Genomic DNA, 23,423 nt, shown 5'->3' on the forward strand with positions numbered 1-23,423 from the left:
TTTTTTTGGCTCTCGACCCTTCAAGGCGAAATTGTTGGCCACGTTTTGGTTTTTTTTTGGGTTTTTTTGCGACTTTTCCCGCCTGGAAAAAGCATTCCTTTAACAGTTTTAAAGCAATGTGTTTGCTTTAAAACGCAAACTTTTGTTTGTTTGTTGTTTGTATTACAGAGGTGAGATGTGATCTCTGGAGCGGTTCAGGAGTTTTATGGTTCTGACTTTTCCACCGATAGAAGGCTAATCGTTAGCGTTAGCATTGACTTGGAGGCTACAGATTTGATGTCCGTACGTCAAATTTCGTCTGATACAAATCAGGAAACCTTGAACCTAAAGTTTCCTCCGATCAATCGTTTGTACCGTTGCTAATTTTCAGGGGAAGCTAATTCCTGTTATCTCCTTGAAGTTTTGCGCTGGGACACTGACGGATTTCCGTAACCAAGGACCCTGATACGGATCCAATATTGTTCCCATTTGTTTCAATGTAGTTGCTCACCAAGCGCATGCGGCAAAAAGGTTTTGGACTTCCACACTGTTGGGCCCGTAGAGCATTTGGCACTTCACGCCGTGCCGACTTTTTTTTGGGTCCAATGGGATTTTTTTTTTTTGCTGCAATACCTCGAGTGACCACAAGAAGGAAAAAAAAAACTATTATATTGCCAGTTCGGTGTTCATTGCTGATAATACATCCACAGACGTAACACGAACTGGAAATTAGCGCCGTCATTAGCCAGCATTCCTATTTTATGAGAAAACAAAAGAGCTTCTGTGCCGCCGTAAAATAAAAAAAAAAACAAAAAAAACTGACTCGACGCGTCTCTCCTGCAGGTTTAATAAAAGCAGGATAATCAGCCGCAGCGTGGTCCACCTCCACTAATGCCGGCAACAAAAAAAAAAAGAGAAATGGCTCTGGCTGCGAATCAAACGGAGGCATTTTATCGAGCGGCCCGAGACAAATATGGCTGGGGGAAAAAAACGGTTGGTGGGGCTGGCGGAGCGAACCGCTGGCTCACCTCCAGGGTTTGGAATCGCGCCGTTGTGATGTTTGGCAGCCCGGCAGCGCCGCACGCTGAGGGGGAAGTAAATGAACCCCCCCCCACCACCACCACCACCGCCCACCGCCGACGCCACCTCCACCACTCACTGCTTTTTATCTCCCGGAATAAAATGTGCCCTTTAACAAGCCACATCAGTGCGAGACTGATCGCTGGAAAAGTGGGATATGGCGCGAGAGCAAGGGAGGGGGGGACGGGCGGGGGGCGTTGCATAAATGCATTCCGCAGTGTTTCTTTGAAAGCAACTTTACTTTAAGGAAAGGAACACAGCAGATGGCTTACAAGTAGCTTCGCTTCATTTTTTTAAATTTTTTTTTAGATACATTGACGTTGTGCCCTCCTCCCCAACCTCCAGACACTCATTTAAGTCTATACTTATACCAGTGGCGGGGGCCGTGCATTTTGCGCCTTGACCGTCAGTGACGTCATATTTAGTCCACCTGAAGTTAATACACCTCGTATTACCCTCAATACGGCTTGAGAATCCATAGAGAATCACAATTACACATCACGCCTTCACATAGGGGACGTAGTTGAGCAAAACGTAGTGTCCGGAGTATTTAACCACTGATACTGTCAAAACGTACAAAAAAAAAAAGAAGCGAACTACACCCGACTGCTACTGAGCCTAAAGTCTTGCCCAAAGTGGTCCAATAAACTGCACACTGTCACCAATTCTTATGAGAGACTGACGAGACAATCGCGAAACGAAACTATTGAACTGTTTGAACAACGTGGCGCCAATGCACCACCACGTTGTAAACTGCAGATGATTCAACAACTTTCTATTCTCCTTCAGCCGTCGTGGTGGGTTTGCCTGGTGGCAACTGGATCTCCGGGTCGAGTTCGGTCTCGGAGGTTCTCAGGGTTCATTCGTTTTGGCTACTTTGGCTACACTAGTTCTGCACCTGCCCTAAAGCTTCACATTGGACTCACTTTTAGAAAACGTCTGTCCGTCACTCGTTTAAAGTCCTTCTTCATGCCTGAGGGCTCGCTGCGTTTTTATTTTCAAGTTTGGCCACTTTGTTAATATGGAACGAGATTTGGTGTGCATTCCAGAATACAGTCCCAGATGGTTCCGCTAGCTTGAAGACTAGCTTCAACTTTAGCTTTAACTTTAGCGTTGTTGAAACCAGATGCCATGCGACTGCATGTGCCCAAAAAGAAGTGGTTATTTTGTTTGAAATGTAGATAAGCTGGCAATGTGTTTATGTATTAGGGTGGGGGAGGGGCTATTTTTTTTTAAATCACTAATGTCTAAATGGAGCAAGCAATTGGAAAAGTCTCTTTTGATGTTCACGAGGACCAAATAGACACCAAAAGTAGCACAGGAAGAGGTTTGAAAGTCAAAGAGCTTTTTTCGATTTGGAATCTGATAATAACAGGGAGGCGAGGAGAGAAAACAGAGGGACGTTATTGTTTCCCCGAGCTGGTGTCCAACCAGCTGAGAATCCTTCCGGGTCCGTGCCGATGAACAAAACGCAGTCAGCCGCCGAGATCGTTGCCAAGGAAGACCTTCATTAAGGAGCCGTCTCCAGGCAGCGCTAGAATACCTCTTTCGCCTTTGCGCATCCCCAAGGACACAAACAGGTGCGCGAGGGGCGGGCGGGGGGAAATAATTATGCACGGCCTGTTTGCTCTCCAAGCGCAGCTTCGCTTCGACTTCAGCGGTTGGCACTCGCCGCCGCCGCCGCCAAGAGGAGTCGACGTTGTGATGTGTGTTTTAATTGCACACATCACAAATGTGTGCAATTAAAAGCCTCCCGCCGACCGTCTCAACTCGAAAATGACACTGAATAATCGGCGATCACTGTTGTTTGGAGACGTGGGTGTGTCGGATAGTTTAGATTCCGATCCAGGTTACAATTTGAGAAGGGAAGCTATGCAGAGAATGTGAAGAGAGTTGGTTATTTAACAATTAAAAATCTGGTAGGACTTCCTCCCAGGTCGGCTAGCTAGCCTCAGCCGTGGCACCTGCTGTAATACCACTTTCTACCTCTAGGAGTTTTATGCCGAGTTTCCCCCCCAACTTCACCGGCCTTAAATTTCGAGGTCATATCCCGACCTCTTTGTGAGGTCGTGCTTGAAACGGCGTCCTGGAAATGCTAGGTTACTTATGAAATACCACGGATAAAAGGAAAAAAAAAAAAATTCTCTTCTGTTGCAGTTCAATGTTTTTGAAAATGTCCTCTTTTGTCACCAAGACCCCAGTCCTCATTGCTCGTTTTTTTTCGAGTTTCAAGTTTTTTTTGCTGTTGTTGTTGTTGTTGTTTTGTTTTTTTTTGCTGTTAGAGGTTTTCATATTGTGAATTTGCAGAGTGCAACCTTCTCATAATTGAGTAATACTAAAAAGAAAAACTTCAATTGAAAATAATTTTTCATCCTCAACAGTAAAACCCCCACTGATGCTTCCATATGTGGCTGTAAACTCATTATTATTCAGTAAGTCTACAACTATTTTAATTTTTTTCCCGTCACCTTGAAAACAAATTGTTACTATATGCAAAATTTTTTTGCCTGGAAGCAATATAAAAAACCCTGCCTAACTTTAAAAAAAAGAAAACCCAGCTTAATAAACTTCGCAATACCGTGGAACACACAAAACGCTGGTAAATGTCTAAAATAAGAGCACGTTGTTCCGCGGGATCTGCAAAAGGGGAAAGAAAAACAACAGCGGGCCGCCAAGGAGAAGCGGGAGAAAAACAAAAGATCGCTTTCATAGCACATGAAAGAACCCGAGGTGTCGGTGAGAAATAACAAGAACCGCTTGTGTCTGACCTTGAAGCGCTTCCGCTCGGACGGGGAGAGAAGGTTTTTTTTTGTCTCCGCGCATCTAATCAGGACGCTCCGTTAAACCCCCTTGCGAGACCCCCCCCCCCCCCGTTGCGAGAGGGCTTTGCAGATTTAGCGCGTGCGTGCGGGAGTCAACTGTGAGAATGATTTAATGGGAGACGATCGTCGAGGTCCGAGATCCACGTCTGCCCCGAGGGGGGGGGGGCGAGCTTCCAGGGAAATGTCTCTCTTGGTCGTGTGCGCTCAGAAGGGGGGGGGGTGGGCGACGGCGACAGCGTGGTTTTTCACATTGCCCGCAGTCGTCCTAAATTAGTTTCGGTAAGAGTGCGTTAAAAAAAAAAAAAATTTCACTACGTCTGTCATTGCTTGGTGCGTCACGCCAGACTTGTTACTCACCCGGAGCAGGCACGGGCAAATCTACGGCCCGGGGGCCACGTGTGACCCCGGATTAAGTTTTTTTTTTTTTTTTTTTTTTAATCCGGCCCGCCAAATTTGAAGAAATGATATCAATAGTAAGTAAATCATGAAGTAGCTGTAACTCGGCTGTTTTAAGAGTCGTTTCAATAAAGAGCTAAAACACCGTAAGACGCCGATTTTGTTTGGAACTTTGCTTTGCTTCATTTTCAATTGACATTAAAGCACGTTTTCTACACATCCCATGATATATAGGTTGTTTTTTTTTTCCTCCCATGAGGTGGCTCACCAAAACACTCCATCCACCTGCTGCTGCTCCGGCCCCCCGTCCCTGTCACAACGCTTAGTCCCAAGGTCGTTCCCACTTCCCCCTGGTCAGAGTATTACTACTCTTACTGTTATTACATATTAAGATGATATTGTTTCATATCTTGCATTCCACTGTTTGCAACTAGTTATATTGTTGCTTTTTACTTTGTAGAACTTATATTTAACTTGACACTTTATAAATTCTTTTCTGGCCCAACTCACCACCTATGGTACAGTTTTAGCCCCAATACTCTCACGTATTCCTTGCAATTTACTGCTATTTCTGGAATAATATTCCCGTTTTTTTTTTCTCCCCTGTCTTACTTTGTCACCATTCTTCTGATCAACCCAAATCATGTTCAGTAAAGTTTTATTTCTACATTTATTTTTTGGCCCACTTCCTGTCAGTCCACTCCTCCCACCGTCGCCCCTCTGCTCCGCCTCTCCGCCTCTCCTCCTCTCCTCCTCTTCCGCTCCATCGTTGCTATTTCGGCCCAAGTTCATCTTCTCACCCATCGCGGATTCCTCGGCAAAAAAAAAAAGTTGAAAAATGACATTTTGGGCCGGGGACTTCAAGGATGGTCAAGTTAATGAATGGCCACCAGATGGCCCTTATTAGGCTAATGTGCTCGCGCTCTCCGCGGCCCCTCGTCTCGCCTGGGGACTTAACTGGCGGGCAGCCTGTCCGTGTGTGTGTGTGTGTGCGTGTATGTGTGTGTGTGTGTGTGAGTCCATGCAAAGTGCAGGAACGCGGGGGTCCAACATCTGTGTGTGTGTGTGTGTGTGTGTGTGTGTGTGTGTGTGTGTGTGTGTGTGTGTGTGTGTGTGTGTGTGTGTGTGTGTGTGTGTGTGTGTTATTGTTCAGTTAAATCAGGTTAAGCTGAGAGGATGGAAGGACACAGCGCGTCCAGCTCTGCCGCTCTCTGCCTTGACGGGGTCAACTGTCCACTGCCGTCCCGGTCACTCCGGCACCCGGCTGACCCCCGCTCACCACCTCCCCCCAACCCCGCACCCCCCAATCTGACAGCCTGACACCAGCCGTCGTCGCTGAGCTCGAGTCACCAAGTTTACATGCAGAGGAGGGGGAAGGGTAAAAAAAAAAAAAGGGGGGGGGGGGCAGGGGGGTTCAGAGAATGAGCTGCTAGCCTCTCCGCCTGCCAAAGTGACAAGGTGTTAATTGCCTCATTTATAATCTCGGCTCCTCCAAATGAGCAACGGCTGCAACGTACACATCTCCAACAAAAGACCTTTTGTTAATCTCCCAAACGACGCTAAACGCAGTAATTAATTGAGTTTTAAAATGTATTGGGAGCGCCGTTAGTATTTGCCACCCGGTGCTGGTAGGTGGGCACTGGTGGCAGATCTGTGTGGAAATAAAAAAAAGAGAAGAATTCTTTGCCCATCTGTTCAGGAGCAGTGACTGAAAATCCAGTGCGGTCAAACTTCAGATTGCAAGTGTAGAGGGTGTGGCTGCACACCAAAAACAAAGAGTTAAAGGAGCACTTAAACTACGGAACCATTCTTTTTTTGTTTCAACATCATGTACGGCCATCAAGGACAACTTCAAATACAAAGTGCTGGAAATATCCAAGCACTGTCAGAAGGGATGGGGAAGAAAATGGAAAGAGTGAAGCTGAGCTTTTATTTTTCCATCACTCCGTCCGTCGTTGGTTGAGGGCTCCTGCTCGAAAACACTGAGTTATTAGGCGGGGGGGGGGGGGATGCTGTTATCTCAAAGCTAATCCAAAAGAATGAAATGAATCAGCGAAGCAGAAAACGCTGGGCTGGATTTCAGACCTTGGTGCCGAGTCTTTGTTGGGAAGCGCACTTCAACAAACAAAAGTTCTGCCCATATCTAGAAAATACGTACGACTGTCGATTATTGTGTTGGAAATGAAAATGACCGTGTGGCACAATATAGAGTCCAGTCTTTTACTCTGCATCCAATGGCGCTAAAGCTGAATAAACACCACAGGGGGGGGGGGGCGGCGACGGAGAGCCTGAGAGTTCAAATGAGATGAGGGACGATTGAGTAAGTTGGGCTCAAATTCTCATTGTTTTTTTTTTTTCCCCTGCTCAGTGCATCATAAACTCGTACATGATATATCCCACACTTCAGGTGAAACCCGCGGAATCTCATTGCTTTCACTGGATATAAAAAAAAAAAATCAGGAGGTAATTATAGGAGATCAGGATCTCGCAATGTGCTTCCATACCTGCGCAGTGTTGACACACTCATATTAATACCATCCCCGGTTTTAAGAAATGCGAGTATTTCCCAGTGCCTCAACCCGAGAAGGTAGTCACAGCCCATTGTAACTGCGGTAGCGCCATCGCTCGCCCATTGATTCTTTATTTTGTCTCGTAATTATGAGATCAGGATCTCGCAATTATGAGACAAAGTGCTTAATTTGTATTTATTTATTTAATAATAATAATAATAATAATTATTATTATTATTATCATTATCATTATCATTATTATTATTATCATCCAGTGAATGCAATGGGTTTCCGTATGAAACAACTTCAGAGTGCATTTCCGATGACGTTGCCGGCCGGGGAACGGTTCATCTCGGAAAATTCCGATTCCGTTTCAGGTTGCTCCCTCCTCACGAGCCGACCGTGTCTCGCGAGGACGAACCCCTGAGTCGCAACGAGGCGCTTCGCTCCGTATTCGGCCGCTAACGCGCGCAAGGCCGGCGGTCTCTGTATACGAAGGCGTACGAGATGATGATTATTATTATTTTGACGGTATCAGCGGTTTCCCTTGATGAGCTCTGCTGGCCCGGCACCACTCCCCGGCACTTTCCATTGAACACTCCCGCCAAGCGCGCGTGCAAGAGCCCCCCCACCACCACCACCACCACCACCATCGGTTTTCAAAAGAGAAAACCCCCGTTTACAGAGTTCGCTTAGCAGCGATCGGCTCCGCGAGGAGCGAGCCGGCGCGTAAATGAAACGCAACCGAGTGAGCAATTGATGCATGAGCCGCTGCCGCCGCCTCCGCCACAGACTAAATAGGGCAGCGGCATCATTATCCATCACGCAGAAGGTATAAAACTGTAATAAGGGAGTAGGGTGACCCGAGGCGGGGTTGAAACTCCTGGCGGTGGCGGCGCCATCAGCCCCGATGGCCGGGACATAACTGCTGACGCCGTCGCAATTCCAGCCATGACAAATGGGAGCCGAGTGCATCTGGAGGCGCTTCGGGATATGCGGGGGGGTTGGGGGTGTTTGCGAGGGGTTGGGGTGTGGGAGGGTGGCTGGGCACGATTGCCAGTCGAGGTTAGTTAAGAAAGCCTTCCGCCCCTACTGGACACAGGGGGACATGCAATTCCACGTGCAAATACGCATTTATCCAAAAATGTTATTATTAACTGAAACTGAAGTCAGACTCTGGCCCGCGGGCCAAGTGTGGCCCGCAGTGTTGTTGTGATGGTCCTGTGAGGCCAACCAATACAAAGTCACTGCTGGCGCATGTACCGCTAATACTGCCAGTCCCAGAATGCTCTGCTGGTGGTTTTGCACATCAATCAGGACAGGATGTTCATTGAATAATAGTTTTGCTAAATTGGCTTATTGTTGTTTGTTGTTTAGTATTTTTAAACCTAACCATTGGAAAAAGGTCACTGTTGAAATTTAAATCAGAAGGCCGCAACTAAAAAAAAAAAAAGAGGCGTCCGATGTTATTTTGATGTTTTTGTTTGTTTGTTTGTGTGCAATATGTCACTATTTATTGTATAGTATTAAGCTTTGCTTAATTGAATTGGTTGAAGCAAAACTTGTTGACAGTTGACCAAGTTTTACATTTTGGCCCACTGAGTGTTTGAGTCGGACGCCCCTGAACTCAGGTTCAAAGTCAAAGATGTCGAGACGAGATGCCAACGACTTACTGCAGCGTCACTCTAATAGATGCACCAGTTCCTATTGGATTTAAAGAATAAAGTGCATTTAGTGTTTGAAACATTTTGCGAGTCTCCGCTGCCCCAAAGAGACACAAAGACGGCCACTGCACCCAAGTGTGGTTCACCTTGGAGAAGATGTTGGTGTGAGCCCTGCGTGTCTTTCTTTTCTTCCTGGTCCCCATTCAGTCTGCAAATCGGCGCCATCGTTGGTGGAAAGTTTCCACGCCCTGGCCCGTGATTGGCTGCAGCCATGATACCACCTGGTACGCAAGGAGCCAAGATGGCTGCCGTCGGATGGCGCAGACCCTTGTCAATTGTTCCTTTTTGGTTTGGATGGGTTCGATTTTATTGCTTCTTGGATAGAATCATTTTATTTGTTGTTTTTGTCTTCGGACTAAAGCCAGTAGCTCCAATTCATGGATATATCGTTTATCTACTTATCTATTTTTTTTTTTTTTTTAAACAGCAACAAGGTTGTGGGTTCGATTCTGGGCCTGGGGCCTTCCCGTCTATTTTCCAGCATCTCCCTTTTTCTTTTTTTTTTAAACCAATTATTGATCTTGCTAACTTTCAATATTGCGTTCATTTTCAATCGTCAACCCTATTTGGGACTCTGAAGTTCATCCATAGGACGAAGCCGGGGCTTCAACCTGCCCATAAGGCCCCGCATTCATTCTGCTTTCTGAGCTTTTGACAATTCCTAAAGTTTATTTTCCTTATGTCTTCACCACCCAGCGCCTATGCGCGCCAAGTGTGTGCATACAGCAAAGCGGCGATGCGCGAGCTGTGCAGGCAGCGCCGGTTAATAATGGATGTGTGCACCTGGAGTAAACCTTACCGTGCGCTTCAGCGATGGCACCGGAGAGGTTTTTATTTCACTCGAAGAACCTGCACTTCCAGAGTTTGCACACACACACACAGGAAAAAACTGAATCCCGCCACACTATGGAATAGATGCAGGGAGATTTGTGTGTTTGTCGGGTCGGGATGGGAGGGTTGTTTTTTTTTTTTCTGCAGCAGTTACTTCCAGCAGTAAAGTTTTTGCAACTCGGAAGTTTACGACGTTGTAAAATCCTGTCTGTCCCGTGTCAGGGATGTAGGGGGCAGCACTGGGACAATTAAATGACCACGCAGGTTTGCTGCTTTGCTTTTGCTGTCTGTAAAGTGCGCCTTTTTTTTTTTTTTTTTTTTCTTTTTTTCTATCCTTGTGTACATTTTGCCAACATGTCCCCCACATTCCGTCTTTGAAAAACTCCAAGCGATACATTGGTCTTTTGCAGACAAAAGCCTGCGTTCGTCCCTGCCAACCTTGAGGCTGGGAAGTCAGTGTGCAGCCGAGTCCGTCACGCTGTTGGCGTAGGAGACGGCAGGTGCTCGGCGCTGCGACGGATGCAGAAAAAAAAGAGAGCGAGAGAGAGAGAGAGAGAGAGAGCCCAATCAAACTTGGACTCTTTGGCGAGATCAAAAGAGTCTTTTTCTCAAACCGTTTGGTTATTGCTCGTTATTATCGAAAGCAGCGTTTTGTTCCGCCATCTGTTCCGCCTGTGTATTTATAAAGGTAAAAGGCAGAGGGTGGGTTTTTTTTGGGGGGGGGAGGCTGGGCGTGCGTGTGCAGCCTGTCTGTGTGTTTTGTAGCTGAAAGAGGCGACGAGAGGAGGCTCTGAAAACCTCCACCAGACGGCCTCGCTTTCATGCCGCTGCCACTTGGAATGAACGCGGCCGAGAAACGCTAAGAGTCGGGATGGGAAAAAACAAAGAGGGCATTTTTATTTTTTTGTTCTTACACCACCAGTCAGTGCACACCTCGTGCTGGGGGGGGGGAGAATCGTCAGAGCGGCAGAAATACAGTAGTGGGGAAGCGGAGCTGCAATCTGTAAAACTGTCGAAAGCACAGTGTACACAGTGTGTGTGTGCGTGCGCGACTGTGTGTGTGCGCGCGCACGCGTGTTTTATGGTGATGAGTTGCCCGAGTGTGCGCCTTGGACAGCGTCGCGGTGTTTATGCGGTGCCGACAGTCTCCGGGAAAAAAGGGGAGGCGGTGGTGCCGCTGGATATTTACACATAGGCAGCTATACCATCTGGCAACCACGATGACTCCCTCGCCGGCCCCCTAGTGGACAGCGAGGAGCGCGCAAGGCTAGCGCAGAATTCGGTCTGTTTTGTTTTGAGTGGATCGGTGGCTTGTTTTTTTTCCACGTTTCTTACTTCTGTTTTTTTGTTTTTTGTTTTTTTTTCCCTTCATGACCCGGTTCTGATTGGCCCTGTGCGACTCAGCTGGTCGAGCAGGCAAGCAACCAACGACCTTCGGTCTTTCAGTCCCAACCAGCGCCACCTGCCCGAGTGTCTTGGACCTTGGAACGCTCCCAATGGGCCCCCGCCAGTAGTTGTTGCGAATAATTGGTACTCAATTCACCCCCCTGGTTGTATGCATGCACTCCCATACATACAGACATACATAGAATCTGATTTTAACAAGGATGCATGAATCATCAGTCAGTCCCCCTGGCGTTCAGCCCTGAAATTGCATTTATGCAGAATTCATCCTGTATTCTTTGTCTTCTTCTCTTGTTGTTTTTGCTATTTTCTTTTAATTGTCACCTCCAACCATTCACGCCTTTTCTCGGCAGGGGAATACGACCAGAAATGTATATTTGTGGTGCTGGATGGACGATCTCGCTTCCTTCTTTGCAGTCAGATTTTGACCATTGACGTCTTCTTTAGCCTTTATTGAAAGGGAAAACTCTTTGTGTTGCATGGTTTAAAAAAACAAAACAAAACAAAACAAAACAAAAACTGCAAGTAGTACATTGATTTGCTGTTTGGCACAAAACACGTGTGTGGTTTCCATTAAATTTTTGCGGGCATATAGTATGCAGGAAATCTGCCATCATACATCCAAAAGGTGGTCACAAATGTCTCTGATTGAGGAGGATTTTTTTTTTGTCCTTGATAAAATCACATATTTAACTGAAAAACACCCGCGTCTGTGCTCAACTTTCTCTTTCTTCGCCAGGCTCGTCGCAAAAGCCCCTCTCCGGCCATCTGCCGCGCCGGTTCTCCGCTCTCAGCTGGAAGCAGTCTGAAGCTGGATGCACACGGGCCTTGGCCAAAGCGAGGCCCGCCCGCCCGCCCGCCCGACGAGCGCCGAGCGCGGCCCCTCTCTCCTCCACCCGCCGTCAGACTTCAGTCGCCAGATGGCCACAAAGACCACCGCCCTCGCACGGGGCGCACGCGGTGTCCAGGACACGGCCGGAAAAAGTTGGACTAACAATCTACCGGTGAGCTACTGCATGCGCGCTTGGTACAACCCCAACCCCCCACCCCCCGCTGAGACCTGCGTTTGAAGTGTGTGTGTGTGTGTGGTTCGCTGAAACCCATTTTTCCAAGTCTTTGGTTATTAGTAGTGAAGCAAAGGCATAAGAATGTAACGGAGGGCGGTGGGCAGGGGTCGGCGGCTGCGATCAGTCATCAGCCACCAGGCGGGAGCGAAGGCTCAAGTCAAGCTAGCTAGCTTTCAAAGGGGGGGTCGGCGCTCTTCCCGGGTTCTCAGTCTGGCTGGCGGCAGCGGTCACCAGTTTTTGTGGGCTTAATTTTTCATTTGTTTAGGGTTTATGTTGGTTAGTGTAGTGTCTGGTTGCCCATCTGTATCGGCCCATATGCTGTGTTCTGTTCACCGGATGGGTTTATGGTGAGGAGTTGTTCACCACATCAGGCAGGCTTGGTGACTCCAGAGAAGGACAAAAGGGAAGCTTAATTAAAGCTAAAATCAAAGCCCAAAGATTTGCGGCCTGGTAGTGTGTTTGTGTGTGCGTGTTCATCACTTAAGTTCATTGTCAGTAACGAGGCGTGGGCCCTCGCCATGAGGAGACTGGTGCGTCTGCTCACATCCGGCAGTCACACCAATTAGCCAATGCAGTTGGTGAGAAACGGCGCCCCGCCGGCTGCAAGTTATTTCGGGTCGTGTGGAGGAAACAGCAGCACTCCACGGCTGCAGGCTCCGTGGCCGCCGTTTAACAAGCATCACTGGACTTCAAGGGCCAAGATGTAATTTTAGCCTCGAGGCCGAGCCCACTTCCTGTTGATTCACTGACAGGAGGACCTGTTAACCATGGGCTCATTTATTTGGTCATTTGTCCAGAGAATGTTTTCAAAGTAAAAAAACCTAAAATAAAATTAATTTTGAAAATAAAACCAGTGGTTGCAATTTATCAGGACTAAAAGATGTCAGTTCCCTGATTATGTGTTCTTGCTCAAGGTTATTTACATTTAGGTCATTACTTTGTGTATATGTATTTAAATCTAATATTAAAAAAAGGAATTAGATGTATATATGTGTGTATGTATACATATATGTGTCTAAATAGATGTGTGTGTATATATATATATATATATATATATATATGCGTGTGTATGTACATACATATGTTATCTTTGGTTTATGGTACTTTTAATTAGCTTTATGGGAAATGTTTAGCTAAAACGCCACATTGCATGACAACGCGCTATAATAAGCAATGTCTTTATTTGTGCTATGTACATATGATACAGTATAATACAGCAACAATACGCAGTAATGCTACACAGTCAAGATTGCACAGTTACAGATTTAGGCCTCGGCGGTCGGGTACCATGTTAACGGGACAGGACAGTGAATTTACGGGTTAGCACAGTGTACATCTTTGGCTTCAGACGGGCGAGAAGACAGAACATTGACTCGGGGAGCACTGGTGGAAAAAAAGAAACACACACACACACACACACACACACACACACACACACACACACACACACACACACACACAAAGCGACAGTACAATGGGTGATTGGTCACTCTTTCCTTGGATCAAGAATAGGATTTTCCAGGTAGAAGTTGGGAGGATTACGTGGCTTTCTCTCCGGGGTGACAGCGGGGACGGTTCTGGCTTGTTGGCCGAGGAGATTGCATCCTGAAACCCCCCCCCCCAGCTGGTCTAAGACTTGCACGGCCTCGAATCCCGTCAAAATGTGTCACCGCACGATTGCGGCGTGTGCCCACGCATAGGGGACACGGTCGATCTGTGAGGGCGCACTGTATGACGAGATGACGGTCGGGGGAAGGCGATTCAAATTCAGCCTGCGCTTGGCAAATTCTGCACATCTGTGGTCCAAAAAAATAAAAAATAAAAACAAAAAAGGTTCTTCAGTTGGCCGGGGTTGTTTTGGATAAATCCAGACCTTCTCCCGGCCCGGCTTCTGATCACACCGCGTCCTCTGTTCCCACTCCACCGCCGCGGCATCAAAGCGAGCGACGGCAATGCGGACAGAGGCCCGAAAGACAGGAATTGGATGAAAGATGGATGGGGGGGGGGGGCGGCGGCGGCGGGAGAAGGGAAGTGACAAGGTGAGGCGGAGCCGACAGAGAGATGGATGCGGCCGGGTCGCCGGGGTGAGGAGATGCTGTAATGATTAGATCAGAGATACCCTTGGAGCCTGCCTTCCTCCCTCCCGTCCCTGCCAGCGCCCCCCCGCGGGAGAGAGGGAGGAAGGCACCACGGCCAGGATTGAGGAGGAGGAGGAGGAGGATTTGGGGTGGGGGAGGGTGGGAGGGGGCAGCTGCCGTAACGAAACCTCCCTCTAAGGTCCGACTGACTGCAGCGAGAGGCTTTTTTTTTTTTTTTTAGCTTGCGCGCTAATCAGATGACGTCATCGCCCGGGAAAACTCGGGCTGACTGCTTGAAGCGGGGGTTGTGTTTGAGATGCCTCCATCTAGTGGTCACTTCGAGTCACTGTTGAGTCTTTTTTTTTTTTTTATTTTGTAAAAGTGGTGTTCTTTGGCAACTGCTGGATCGCTTCTGCTGCCGCGTCTTCCTTCAAACATTATAATGAGCGGTGCTGTTTGTTTGTTTTGGTTTTTTTTTTTGCTATAATGGTATTTATTTATTGACTCCAATGAGGGAAAATCCTGTTTGGCTGCGGATGAGGGGAACGGCGTGCGCCATGCGGGAGAGACAGATAATGAGCCGGGGTGAACGGGAGGGTGTTTGGCGCGGGAACATGCGACTCAGACTGTTTGTGACGCGAGACTCCCATGTATTGAAATAGAAAAACCCTTTCTGCCCCCCCACCCTTTCTTTTCTTAAAATAATCACTTCAAGATTAAGTGATGCTCTGTTGTGGTACAAAAAAAAAAGTTTAGGAACAAAATCTTTGTAGAAATACATTTGGGCTGACCAAATCAAAATCTTTCAACCGTTCGTATGATTTTTTTTTTTTTTTAATGACAATATATATGTATATATGATCTTTAAAGGGCCCACATTATATAAATGTACTTTTACAATCTTTTATCACAATAATATATATTTCTCTATTCAGTCAACGAACCTAAAATGTGTCCTTTAACACAGTTAAAGAAAACCTTCATTCATCCATCCATCCATCCATTCATTCATCCATCTTCTATACCCGCTTTTTCCTCTCCAGGGTGACGGGGGGGGTCCGCTGGAGCCTCTCCCAGCGGTCTTGGGGCGAAGGCAGGCCGACACCCTGGACAAGTCGCCAGTTCATCGCAGGGCCCAAGAAAACCTGTCCCCTTTGTGACGTCACACTGGACACCTGCACTCCACCCAGGTCAGGTTAGTGACCACACCCCCAATCAGGTCTTGGTCCCTCCTTCTCAGACCGCTAGCAGGCTGCTTGAGGGCTAAAATATAATAATAATAATGATGCAGTTTTTTTGGAGTTGTAAAAGAGTCTTTTGGTCCCAGATAATAAAAACAAACAAACAAAATAGAAACTTTAAATAAAATCACTCTGTACACACTTAGGGGAGTGGGGGGCAGGGGAGGGGGGGGCAGAAGGCTTCCAGGTCACTTGGCTCGTTCCCTGACGGTCCGCTAGCACCTCCAGCCGGGGACAGAAGCGCGAGCCAAACCCGTTTGGCCACGACGGCTCGAGTGTGGGTCGATCCGAGTCGGCGAGTCACAGACGTGGAGCCGATTTAGTGCAAGACACACAAGGTCAAGGCTGAGTGAAAGATGTGGACTGGCGGAGGTGGAGGTCTGGGCCCGGTGTGGCTCTGATGGCTCCACTCCCAGAGGAAGGGCGGGCCGGATGCCAGCTAGACGAATGAGGCGGGGACGACCTGGCGGACAGGAGCAGGCGGGAGGTGTGATTGGGGGGGGGGGGTCCGGGTGAGTGGACAGTGGTGGAGGCAGTCAAGCCCCACTGGCAGCCAAGCTGTCAGTCAGTCGGGGGGGGAGGAGGGGAGAACCAGAGGTGAACTTCTGCTTCGGCACCGCGGTTCCTCTCCCAACGGATTCTGGGATTTTTCCATTCCGCCCGCTGTTTTTTCTAACCCCCACCTCGAAGGCGGAGCCTCTGTCCCTCGCCGCCCTCACTCCTCGCCCTCCTCCACGTACGTGGACGGGAACCAGCCCACCTGCGTAGGGGGAGGAATCGGGGTTAATACGAAACACGATGTTTTCTGGAGATTATTGCAGAGCGTTTTTTGTTTTCCTCGTGTAGAATTGAAAAAACTGGGCCGCTCTCGGAGCTAAAGATAGAAAGACTTGATGATGAAACCTGGCTGGGAAAGACAGGTTTCCTACAGTTCCTAGAATCCTTTCCAACAAGATCCATAGAAAGACAATCAGTAGAAGAAAATCTTTCTTTGAAAAGTTGTCTGGTCAAGGAAACGATGACCTGAAGACAGATGAGGCCCAACACACTGACTTTAAGAAAAAAAAAAAAAAAAAAAAAAAAAAATTAATTGACTAACAACACCATTTCCTTCTCCATCAAGCCAGCTGGGCGCACTGTCTGTTGTCAGGCTGTAAAGAGTCTCACAACTCTCTACAGACTCAAGTGTGAAGTTTCCACCAGAGCCAGACACAACACGCAGCCTAAGTGAAAGGGAAACGCTTCTTTATTTATCGCAGCTCAGACACATTACTGACATGTGCGGCACACACACACACACACACACTGGGGGCTGGGTTAAATGCAGCGCATGTGAGTGGGTGTCAGTACGTATGCTTCCCTCCATTTAGAAACCGAGGCGCTCTCAGTGCCTGCACGCCTTATTACTTAAAGCCGCCGGTGTTGGACGGGGAACGCGTGTTTCAAGGCTGGAGCAGAGAAGCAGCAGCAGCTTCCAAGCGATGTTTTTTTTTGGGGCGGGGGGGAAAGGTGTCCATGACAAAAGCGAGCTTGGGAACAAAAAAAAAACCCAGCTATAAAAATTATATAATAAAGCTAATAATTTTTTTTTTAGAAGCAGAAGCAGGAGAACCAGAAGAAGGAGAAGCAGGAGAAGCAGATGAAGCACCAGGAGCAGCAGAAGATTTGAGATTTTTAAGGAGGAGAAGAAGGGAAAGAAGCAGAAACAGGAGAACCAGAAGAAGAAGGAGAAGAAGCGAGAACCAGAAAAAGGAGCAGAAGCAGTAGCTTGCAGATGAAGATTTTTTTTTAGAAGCAGAAGCAGATGAAGAACCAGAAAAAGAAGCAGAAGCAGGAGCAGCAGAAGAGGAGAAAAATTGGTATTTTTAAGGAGGAGAAGGAGAAGCAGGAGAAGAAGCTGAAAGAGTAGCAGCAGCAGGCGAAGGGAGAACCAGAAAAAGGAGCAGGAGCTTGCAGATGAAGAAAAAGGAGAACCAGCAGAAGAGAGAACCAGAAAAAGAAGCAGCAGATTCTGTATTTAAGGAGGAGAAGATTTTTTTTTTTTTAGAAGCAGAAGGAGAACCAGAAGGAGAAGGGAAAGAAGCAGTAGCAGCAGCAGGCGAAGGAGAACCAGCAGAAGAAGGGAGAACCAGGGGGCAGGAGGAGCACCAGAACCAGAAGAAGAAGGGAAAAGAGTAGCAGCAGCAGCAGGCGAAGGAGAAGAACCAGCAGAAAAGAGAACCAGGGAAAGCAGGAGCATATGAAGAACCAGCAGAAGGAGAATTTTGAAAAATAACATTGCCGATCTCATTTACATTAATCGAACTAAATAAATACATAAATAAAAAAAATAATTTTCTTTTTTTTTTTTTTTACATAAGCACTTGACTAAGAGATAATTCCCCCTGGAGCAGAAGTAGGAGCTTGCAGAAGAAGCAGATGGAGGAGAAGGGGAACCAGGAGATTTATTTTTTTTGAGAAGCAGGAGAAAAACCAGAAAAAGAAGCAGCAGGAGAGGGAGAACCAGGGAAAGCAGGAGCATATGAAGAAGCAGCAGAAAAAGGAGAATGAGCAGGAGAATTTTGAAAAATAACATTGCCAATCTAATTTACATTAATCGAACTAGATAAATAAAAAAATTAATTTTCTTGTTTGTTTTTTTAACATAAGCACTTCACTAAAAAAAAATTCCACCTGGAGCAGGAGGAGAAGCAGAAGGAGGAGATTTGGGATTTTTAAGAAGCAGATGGAGGAGGAGGAGGAGCAAATCAAACCTTTGTTTCCAAGGTAAAAGTTGCGGGACCGAGACAGAGAGAGGAGACCTACCCTGCCGTTGACCTCCCCCCTCCACCAGCCGTTGGCGCCCGCCTTGGTGTAGATCTTCACCACGTCGCCCTCCTGCAGCGACAGCTCGCGGGTGTCGCGCGAGCTGAAGTCGTAGCGCGCGATGGCCACGCCGATCACCTTGGGCGTGAGCACTGGAAGGGGGACGGACGGACGGACAAGATGGAGAGAGAGAGGTTACAAACACTCGTCCGCTTCCGGGCTTCTCGCAGAAACACGACACAAACAAAGACGTGCGGGGGTAGGGGGGGCGGGGTGACTGGGGTTCTCTCACTCGGGTTGAACGACCTCGATATTTAACCACGACATGTCAGGGCGTTCCATTGAAACGCATGGATGTGGAGGCACCTACAGAGTCAAATTCCCTGTTTGGCATGCACGAACTTGGTCAATAAAGCCGATTTTGACAACGTTGCCGCGTCGATTTCTTCATTCCGTTCCTGTCCTACAAGATTAAGCGCTAGCTAACGAGGAAAATGCGTAATAAGGGAAAATAAACTTTCATCGGAACCGAATCGGCTGCTTTGTTTGATCTATTTGACTCGGCACGAGCCGAAGCTGCGTGTGTGTGGGGGTGTGTGTGGGGGTGTGTGTGTGTGTGGATGGATGGACGTGGACGTGCTCTCGGGGAGAAAGCAGCCTGAGAGACAGCTGTGGGAGAAGGTTAGCTAGTTACGACGTCTGTCTACCCCCCCCCCCCACACCGACCACCTTCTGCGGACTCTGCCGGGTCAGACTGGGCAGAGCTGACAGGTGGAAATGGAATGTCGGGCCTCTGCAACCTGGCCGTGGGGGAGCGAATATCTAATATAGAGCGAGCCGTGCTCGGGCACCTCCGCCTTTGGCTTTGACGGACGGAGGCAGCGTCAAAGCGATGGGAGCGGGGGTGGGGCGGGGGGGGCGGGGGAAGCAGGGGAGTGTTCTCAGCTTTTCAACAGGGTGTTGCTTCACACACACGCACGCACGCACGCACGCACACAGTGGGGGGAATTCAACACAACGTGCGCGAAAACAAACAGCCGCCGCGGCGCGAGCATGCACGTGGACCCGGGTGAGATGGCGCCGCTGGAAGGGCGAGATGTCGTGGCGGAGGTCTAAGCTGCGGCCGGCATGCTAACTAGGCAGCCCTCCAATATGGAAGAAAAAAAAAATAACACACAGAGAATCAACAGGCAGAGAGAGAGAGAGAGAGACAGAGAGAGACCCTGTTTGCACTTGGCCACTTGTAACTGTTTTGGGGGATGGTATCACAAGTACGCATCTTGAAGCATCTGTTCGCACGTGGCACTAACATGCGTCTCCAGCGTGCCATTTTTAACCACTGGGGGGCAGTAAAGCGCAAAACTACGGCTAGTTTCACCTGAAAACGAGTAAGAATCAACTTCCTGTTTGCGGACTATATTGAGTCACTCGTTTTAATTCTACGGCTGCGGCTCGTGCGTATGGATCCCAACGATGCTAAGAAGCTATGCTATGCTATGCTATGCGAAGCGTCGAAACCACCTCCCCGAGGTGGTTCGAGTGATCGGATGACAAGAACGGATTTGGAGTGTTTCCACTTGGTTACTACGTGTGATTTTTGCCGATCGGAATACGAAAAACGCTTGAAAGGACCAAATGCAAACAGGGCCAGAGAGAGAGAGAGAGGGAGAGAGAGAGAGAGAGAGAGGAGCGATACCTGTACCTGACCAGAAGGGAGCAGAAGAAGGAGGGACAAAGCTGTAGCCGGCAGGAGAGACTAAAGAGAGGCCGCAGAGCAATGGAGCTATGGCGGGGGGTGGTGGGCGGGAGGGGGTTGTGGGGGGGGCGGGACGGGCGAGTGGGTGGGTGGGAAAAGAGAAGCAGAAGACATGTAAAACAAGGGGGGGGGAAAGAAAAAAAAAAAAGAGAGCAAATTTGGTTTCAAATCAACAGAGGCGGGAGGAGAAGCAGCTGGAAGTCGTTAATCTCAATAGATTGAATTCGCTATCTAGCGCGGGTCTGGAGCGTTAGCTTTGCCGCGATGTAGCCCCCGAACCGAAGAACGAAAAACCAGGTTTGGAAACGCGGCGAAGCAAAAGTGTATTTCCTCCGTCCTGACATAAGGCGCCATTTTCACTCGACCTGAACTGGTCATGTGACTGTGCGGTGACAATGTAAATGCGAAAGAATGTTTCCATTACACTTTTGCGATGTACCTCATCACATCAACACGTTTGAAAACACACCTCATGAGAGCGTAAAAACCTTTCAGCCATACTTGAGAGGTTTTCACACACAGCACCTGCGCTAATCTATGTAGCGTGAGCAAGGCTCGCGCCCACTTCCTGTTCTGCCGCGCGCGCGCTCGGGCTTCAGGAAAGCCGACTGGACACCAAAATGCTACCCGGAAACCGCTGTAGGGTCGCTAAAAAAACCAACAAAAAAAAACAACAACCGACGAGCCAGATCTCCAAATTAAAATCTTAGCCACCTTGGCGGCCTCGCTGTGCGAGAAAAGATTTCACATTTACATAATCACTCCAACAACCGCACGCTGCCTCCCTCTTTGAGGATGCGTGCGGTCGTCTCCTAATTGTTTTTCAGCGCGTCGCCCCCGAGCCGACAACACCCGACAGCCCTCCTCCGAAATAACTTCATCTTGAGAAATGAGCCACCGGAGGGCGCCACCTCGCCGCACCTTCTCTTCACAAAGCTGCGCCTCAGTCCGACTATGTTAGCGCGATAATCCCTCCCGCCGCCCACAGCGGATAGACAAGAAGCCCCCCGCCCCCCCCAAAGAACTTGTGATAAATATGCTGCTCCAAACACTACCGCTGGCAAGTCGGGGTTTATTGATATGCTAGCGTGTGTGCGTGCGTTTTTTTTTTTTCTGATCATAAGTGAATGCTAATCGGGTTCGCCGGGGGGACGGCGGAGGAGCTCTTGGCATTCGATTCGTCCGGCCGCCGCCGCCGCCGCCTTCGTGTTTGACGGTGGGGGAGGGGCCAAGCAAGTGATTTCAAAAGTTGCTTTCCGCCGAGCCGTTCCCGTGTTTTGCTAGTTTGAGTTTTTTTTTGTTTGTTTTTTTTTGCTTTACCGTCCAAACGATGACGACGCATTTTCTAGCTAGCTTACCGTCCCCCCAGCAGCGCCCGCAGTCTTTTGTCGTCAACCGTCGCCGCCTTACGCCAGAGCAGACGCTAGCTGACCGCGGCACACGTGACGTTTCCCCCCCAGCTGACTCACAGTACATGGGAAAGAAAAAAAAAAAAAAAAAAAAAGGGGCCGCCCAAACAGCGCCGCCGCTTCACCTGTTGCTTCGCTTCAAGGCCAAACAGCGGCCCTCATTAAAATCTCACATCAAAGTGGCGCTGGGCGAACGTGAGGGCCACCTCCTCGCAGGTGTACCCGCCGAGAGGGGAGCGGCGGCGGCCACACGGCAGGCAAGGCGGGCCCACGCTGCGCTTGTTAGCCGCCGGTCCGCCGTCGGCACCGAATCCTCCCGCGCGGCGCCGTCCAGCTTGAACACCCCCGCCGCGTTTCAACAAAAATAATCAAAGCGTTCAAATGTTGTCGTCGTTTAAATGACTATGACGAACGAGCCGTTCAGATGTGATTTCAGAGCTCTTGTCTACGGCAAACACGTCATCTACTTATGAGTGATGAGTGAAGTGGCAAAGCTGGTTTCTAAAGCAGACAAATAATCAAAGATATAAAGTCAGAATCGTTTGAAAATGATTGCTGGGTTGCTCATCTCTAATTCTGCTGGTTGGGTCGGTTGGTTTTTTTTTTGCAGTTTCGAAAAAAAAAAAAAAAAAAATTGCAGAAAGAAACGCGACAAGCTCGGTCAGCCCGGCTATCGGCTAATCAGCTAGCCAGCTATTAGCCGCCTTACAGGTGTAACTCCTTTCGCAGCCTACGAACCCACAAATCAATCCCGCCATTATCATCCGGCGCTCGTGTAAAAACGGGACAGTTCGGATTTGCCAACAGAAGCCGCGTGGACGAGCGCCCCGTGCCGTTTCAGCAGCAGCGTACGCCGCCGCCGCCCCCGCCGCCGCCCCCGTTTAAAGCCTCAGACGCCACTCACTGTTGCTGCTGGAGCGGTTGAGGCGATGCACGGCGGCGTTCTCCGGCTCGCGGTACGGGAACTGCAGCGTGGTGTCCAGGCTCCTGAAGCCTTCCCTCAGGGAGTGGTGCTTGTAGTACTCGATGAGCTCCTGGACGCACAACGAAAAAAAAACAAAAAAAACACACACACACACAGGGTTTTTCAGACACCTGGAACAAGACGCTTGAATAATTGATTGATTATTGAAGTGGATTTTTTTTTTTTTTTGTTTTGGAATCCCGCCTTAAAAATGCAATGAATGGAAAAGCGAAAGGCGTGAAATAAAGAAAAGCATGGAGGCTCTGCAGCAGCTCGCTGCGCTCGTCAACCAGCGCCGAAGGCTCCGGGCCGGTACCAACTCCTCTCTAATCACGGCTATTTCTGCTTAGTGCCGCGAGACAAGAAAAACTGCATTTGGACTTATTCATGAAACGGCGAGGAGGAACTTTCAAAATAAAAACAAAGGCAAAAGCGAGAGGACTCACTAATATGCTGCGGAACTTCTTGTTCTCGGCGATGTGGAAGCAGCCCTCCTTGGTCAGGATCTTTATGTGCTTCACGTCGTTGTTGTACCTGCGGGCCCATTGAATAAGTTATGAGTGTAATTTCCCCTCCCTGATCAGCGTTATTGATCGGCGGCCGGGGCCCGGCGGGGTCGCTCCCCCCGGTCCCGGCGGAGAGGCCCCGGCTGCCGCTCTAATGCACGAGGAGGTCCCAGAGGTTTGTGAAGTGTGAGCGATGGGCCGGGCCGAGAGGAAACGCAAAAACACACACAAACGCGCGCGCGGGGGCGCGGGCGCGCACGTGTCAGTACTACCGAGGCTGCTGACAGGACGGAGGCGGTTGGAATGTGAGATGTGTGCCGCTAATTAACAGGCGTCAAACGTTGGGGGGGAAAAAAAAAGTTAGAATTTATATTTTTCAGATTTATTTTATTTATTTATTTATTTTTTTACTTCTATACAGTATAACATAATTAATTGGGTTAAAAAAAAAAAAAGAAGATCATAATTGTTGCAAATTTGGAAGTTAAATGATCAGTTTTAATCCCAGTCGTCAACATCACAGAGAAATGGCAGAACAGGGGGGCTCTCCCGACTGAATTCAACTCATCTTTAAAGAAAAAAAGAAAGAAAAGAAAAGGAAGAAAAAAAGCGAGGCTAAGCTAACAAGTAAAAACAAACAAAGAATTGGATTCTACTCGGGCTACCTCGCTCGGCCGAGGCACTTCCCCGTAGCTTTGGCATCCCATAAACATATCAGGCGGTATAAAAAGTGCCATAAATCTGCGCCAGTGCGTAAACCTCTCTCTCTCTCTCTCTCTCTCTCTCTCTCTCTCTCTCTCTCTCTCTCTCTCTCTCTCTCTCTCTCTCTCTCTCTCTCTCTCTCTCTCTCT

General features: G+C 48.5%; 1 protein-coding gene across 1 annotated transcript in view; it reads right to left on the minus strand.

Moving 5' to 3' along the window:
- Positions 1 to 12,975: 12,975 nt before the first annotated feature.
- The window catches only part of vav3a (vav 3 guanine nucleotide exchange factor a), a 42,872-nt gene continuing 32,424 nt past the window's right edge, over positions 12,976 to 23,423 (minus strand). The window contains exons 22-25 of the mRNA XM_076013731.1: positions 22,513 to 22,600; positions 22,007 to 22,136; positions 17,938 to 18,089; positions 12,976 to 15,892 (exon numbers count right to left, since the gene is read on the minus strand). Coding sequence (XP_075869846.1) covers positions 15,848 to 15,892; positions 17,938 to 18,089; positions 22,007 to 22,136; positions 22,513 to 22,600 — 415 coding nt within the window. The 3' untranslated portion in view covers positions 12,976 to 15,847. The remainder of the gene's footprint in view (positions 15,893 to 17,937; positions 18,090 to 22,006; positions 22,137 to 22,512; positions 22,601 to 23,423) is intronic.

The sequence above is a fragment of the Nelusetta ayraudi genome, unplaced genomic scaffold (assembly GCF_046127955.1).
Source record: "Nelusetta ayraudi isolate G7.1 ecotype Tasmania unplaced genomic scaffold, CSIRO-AGI_Nayr_v1 ptg000155l, whole genome shotgun sequence".
Lineage (NCBI taxonomy): Eukaryota > Metazoa > Chordata > Actinopteri > Tetraodontiformes > Monacanthidae > Nelusetta > Nelusetta ayraudi.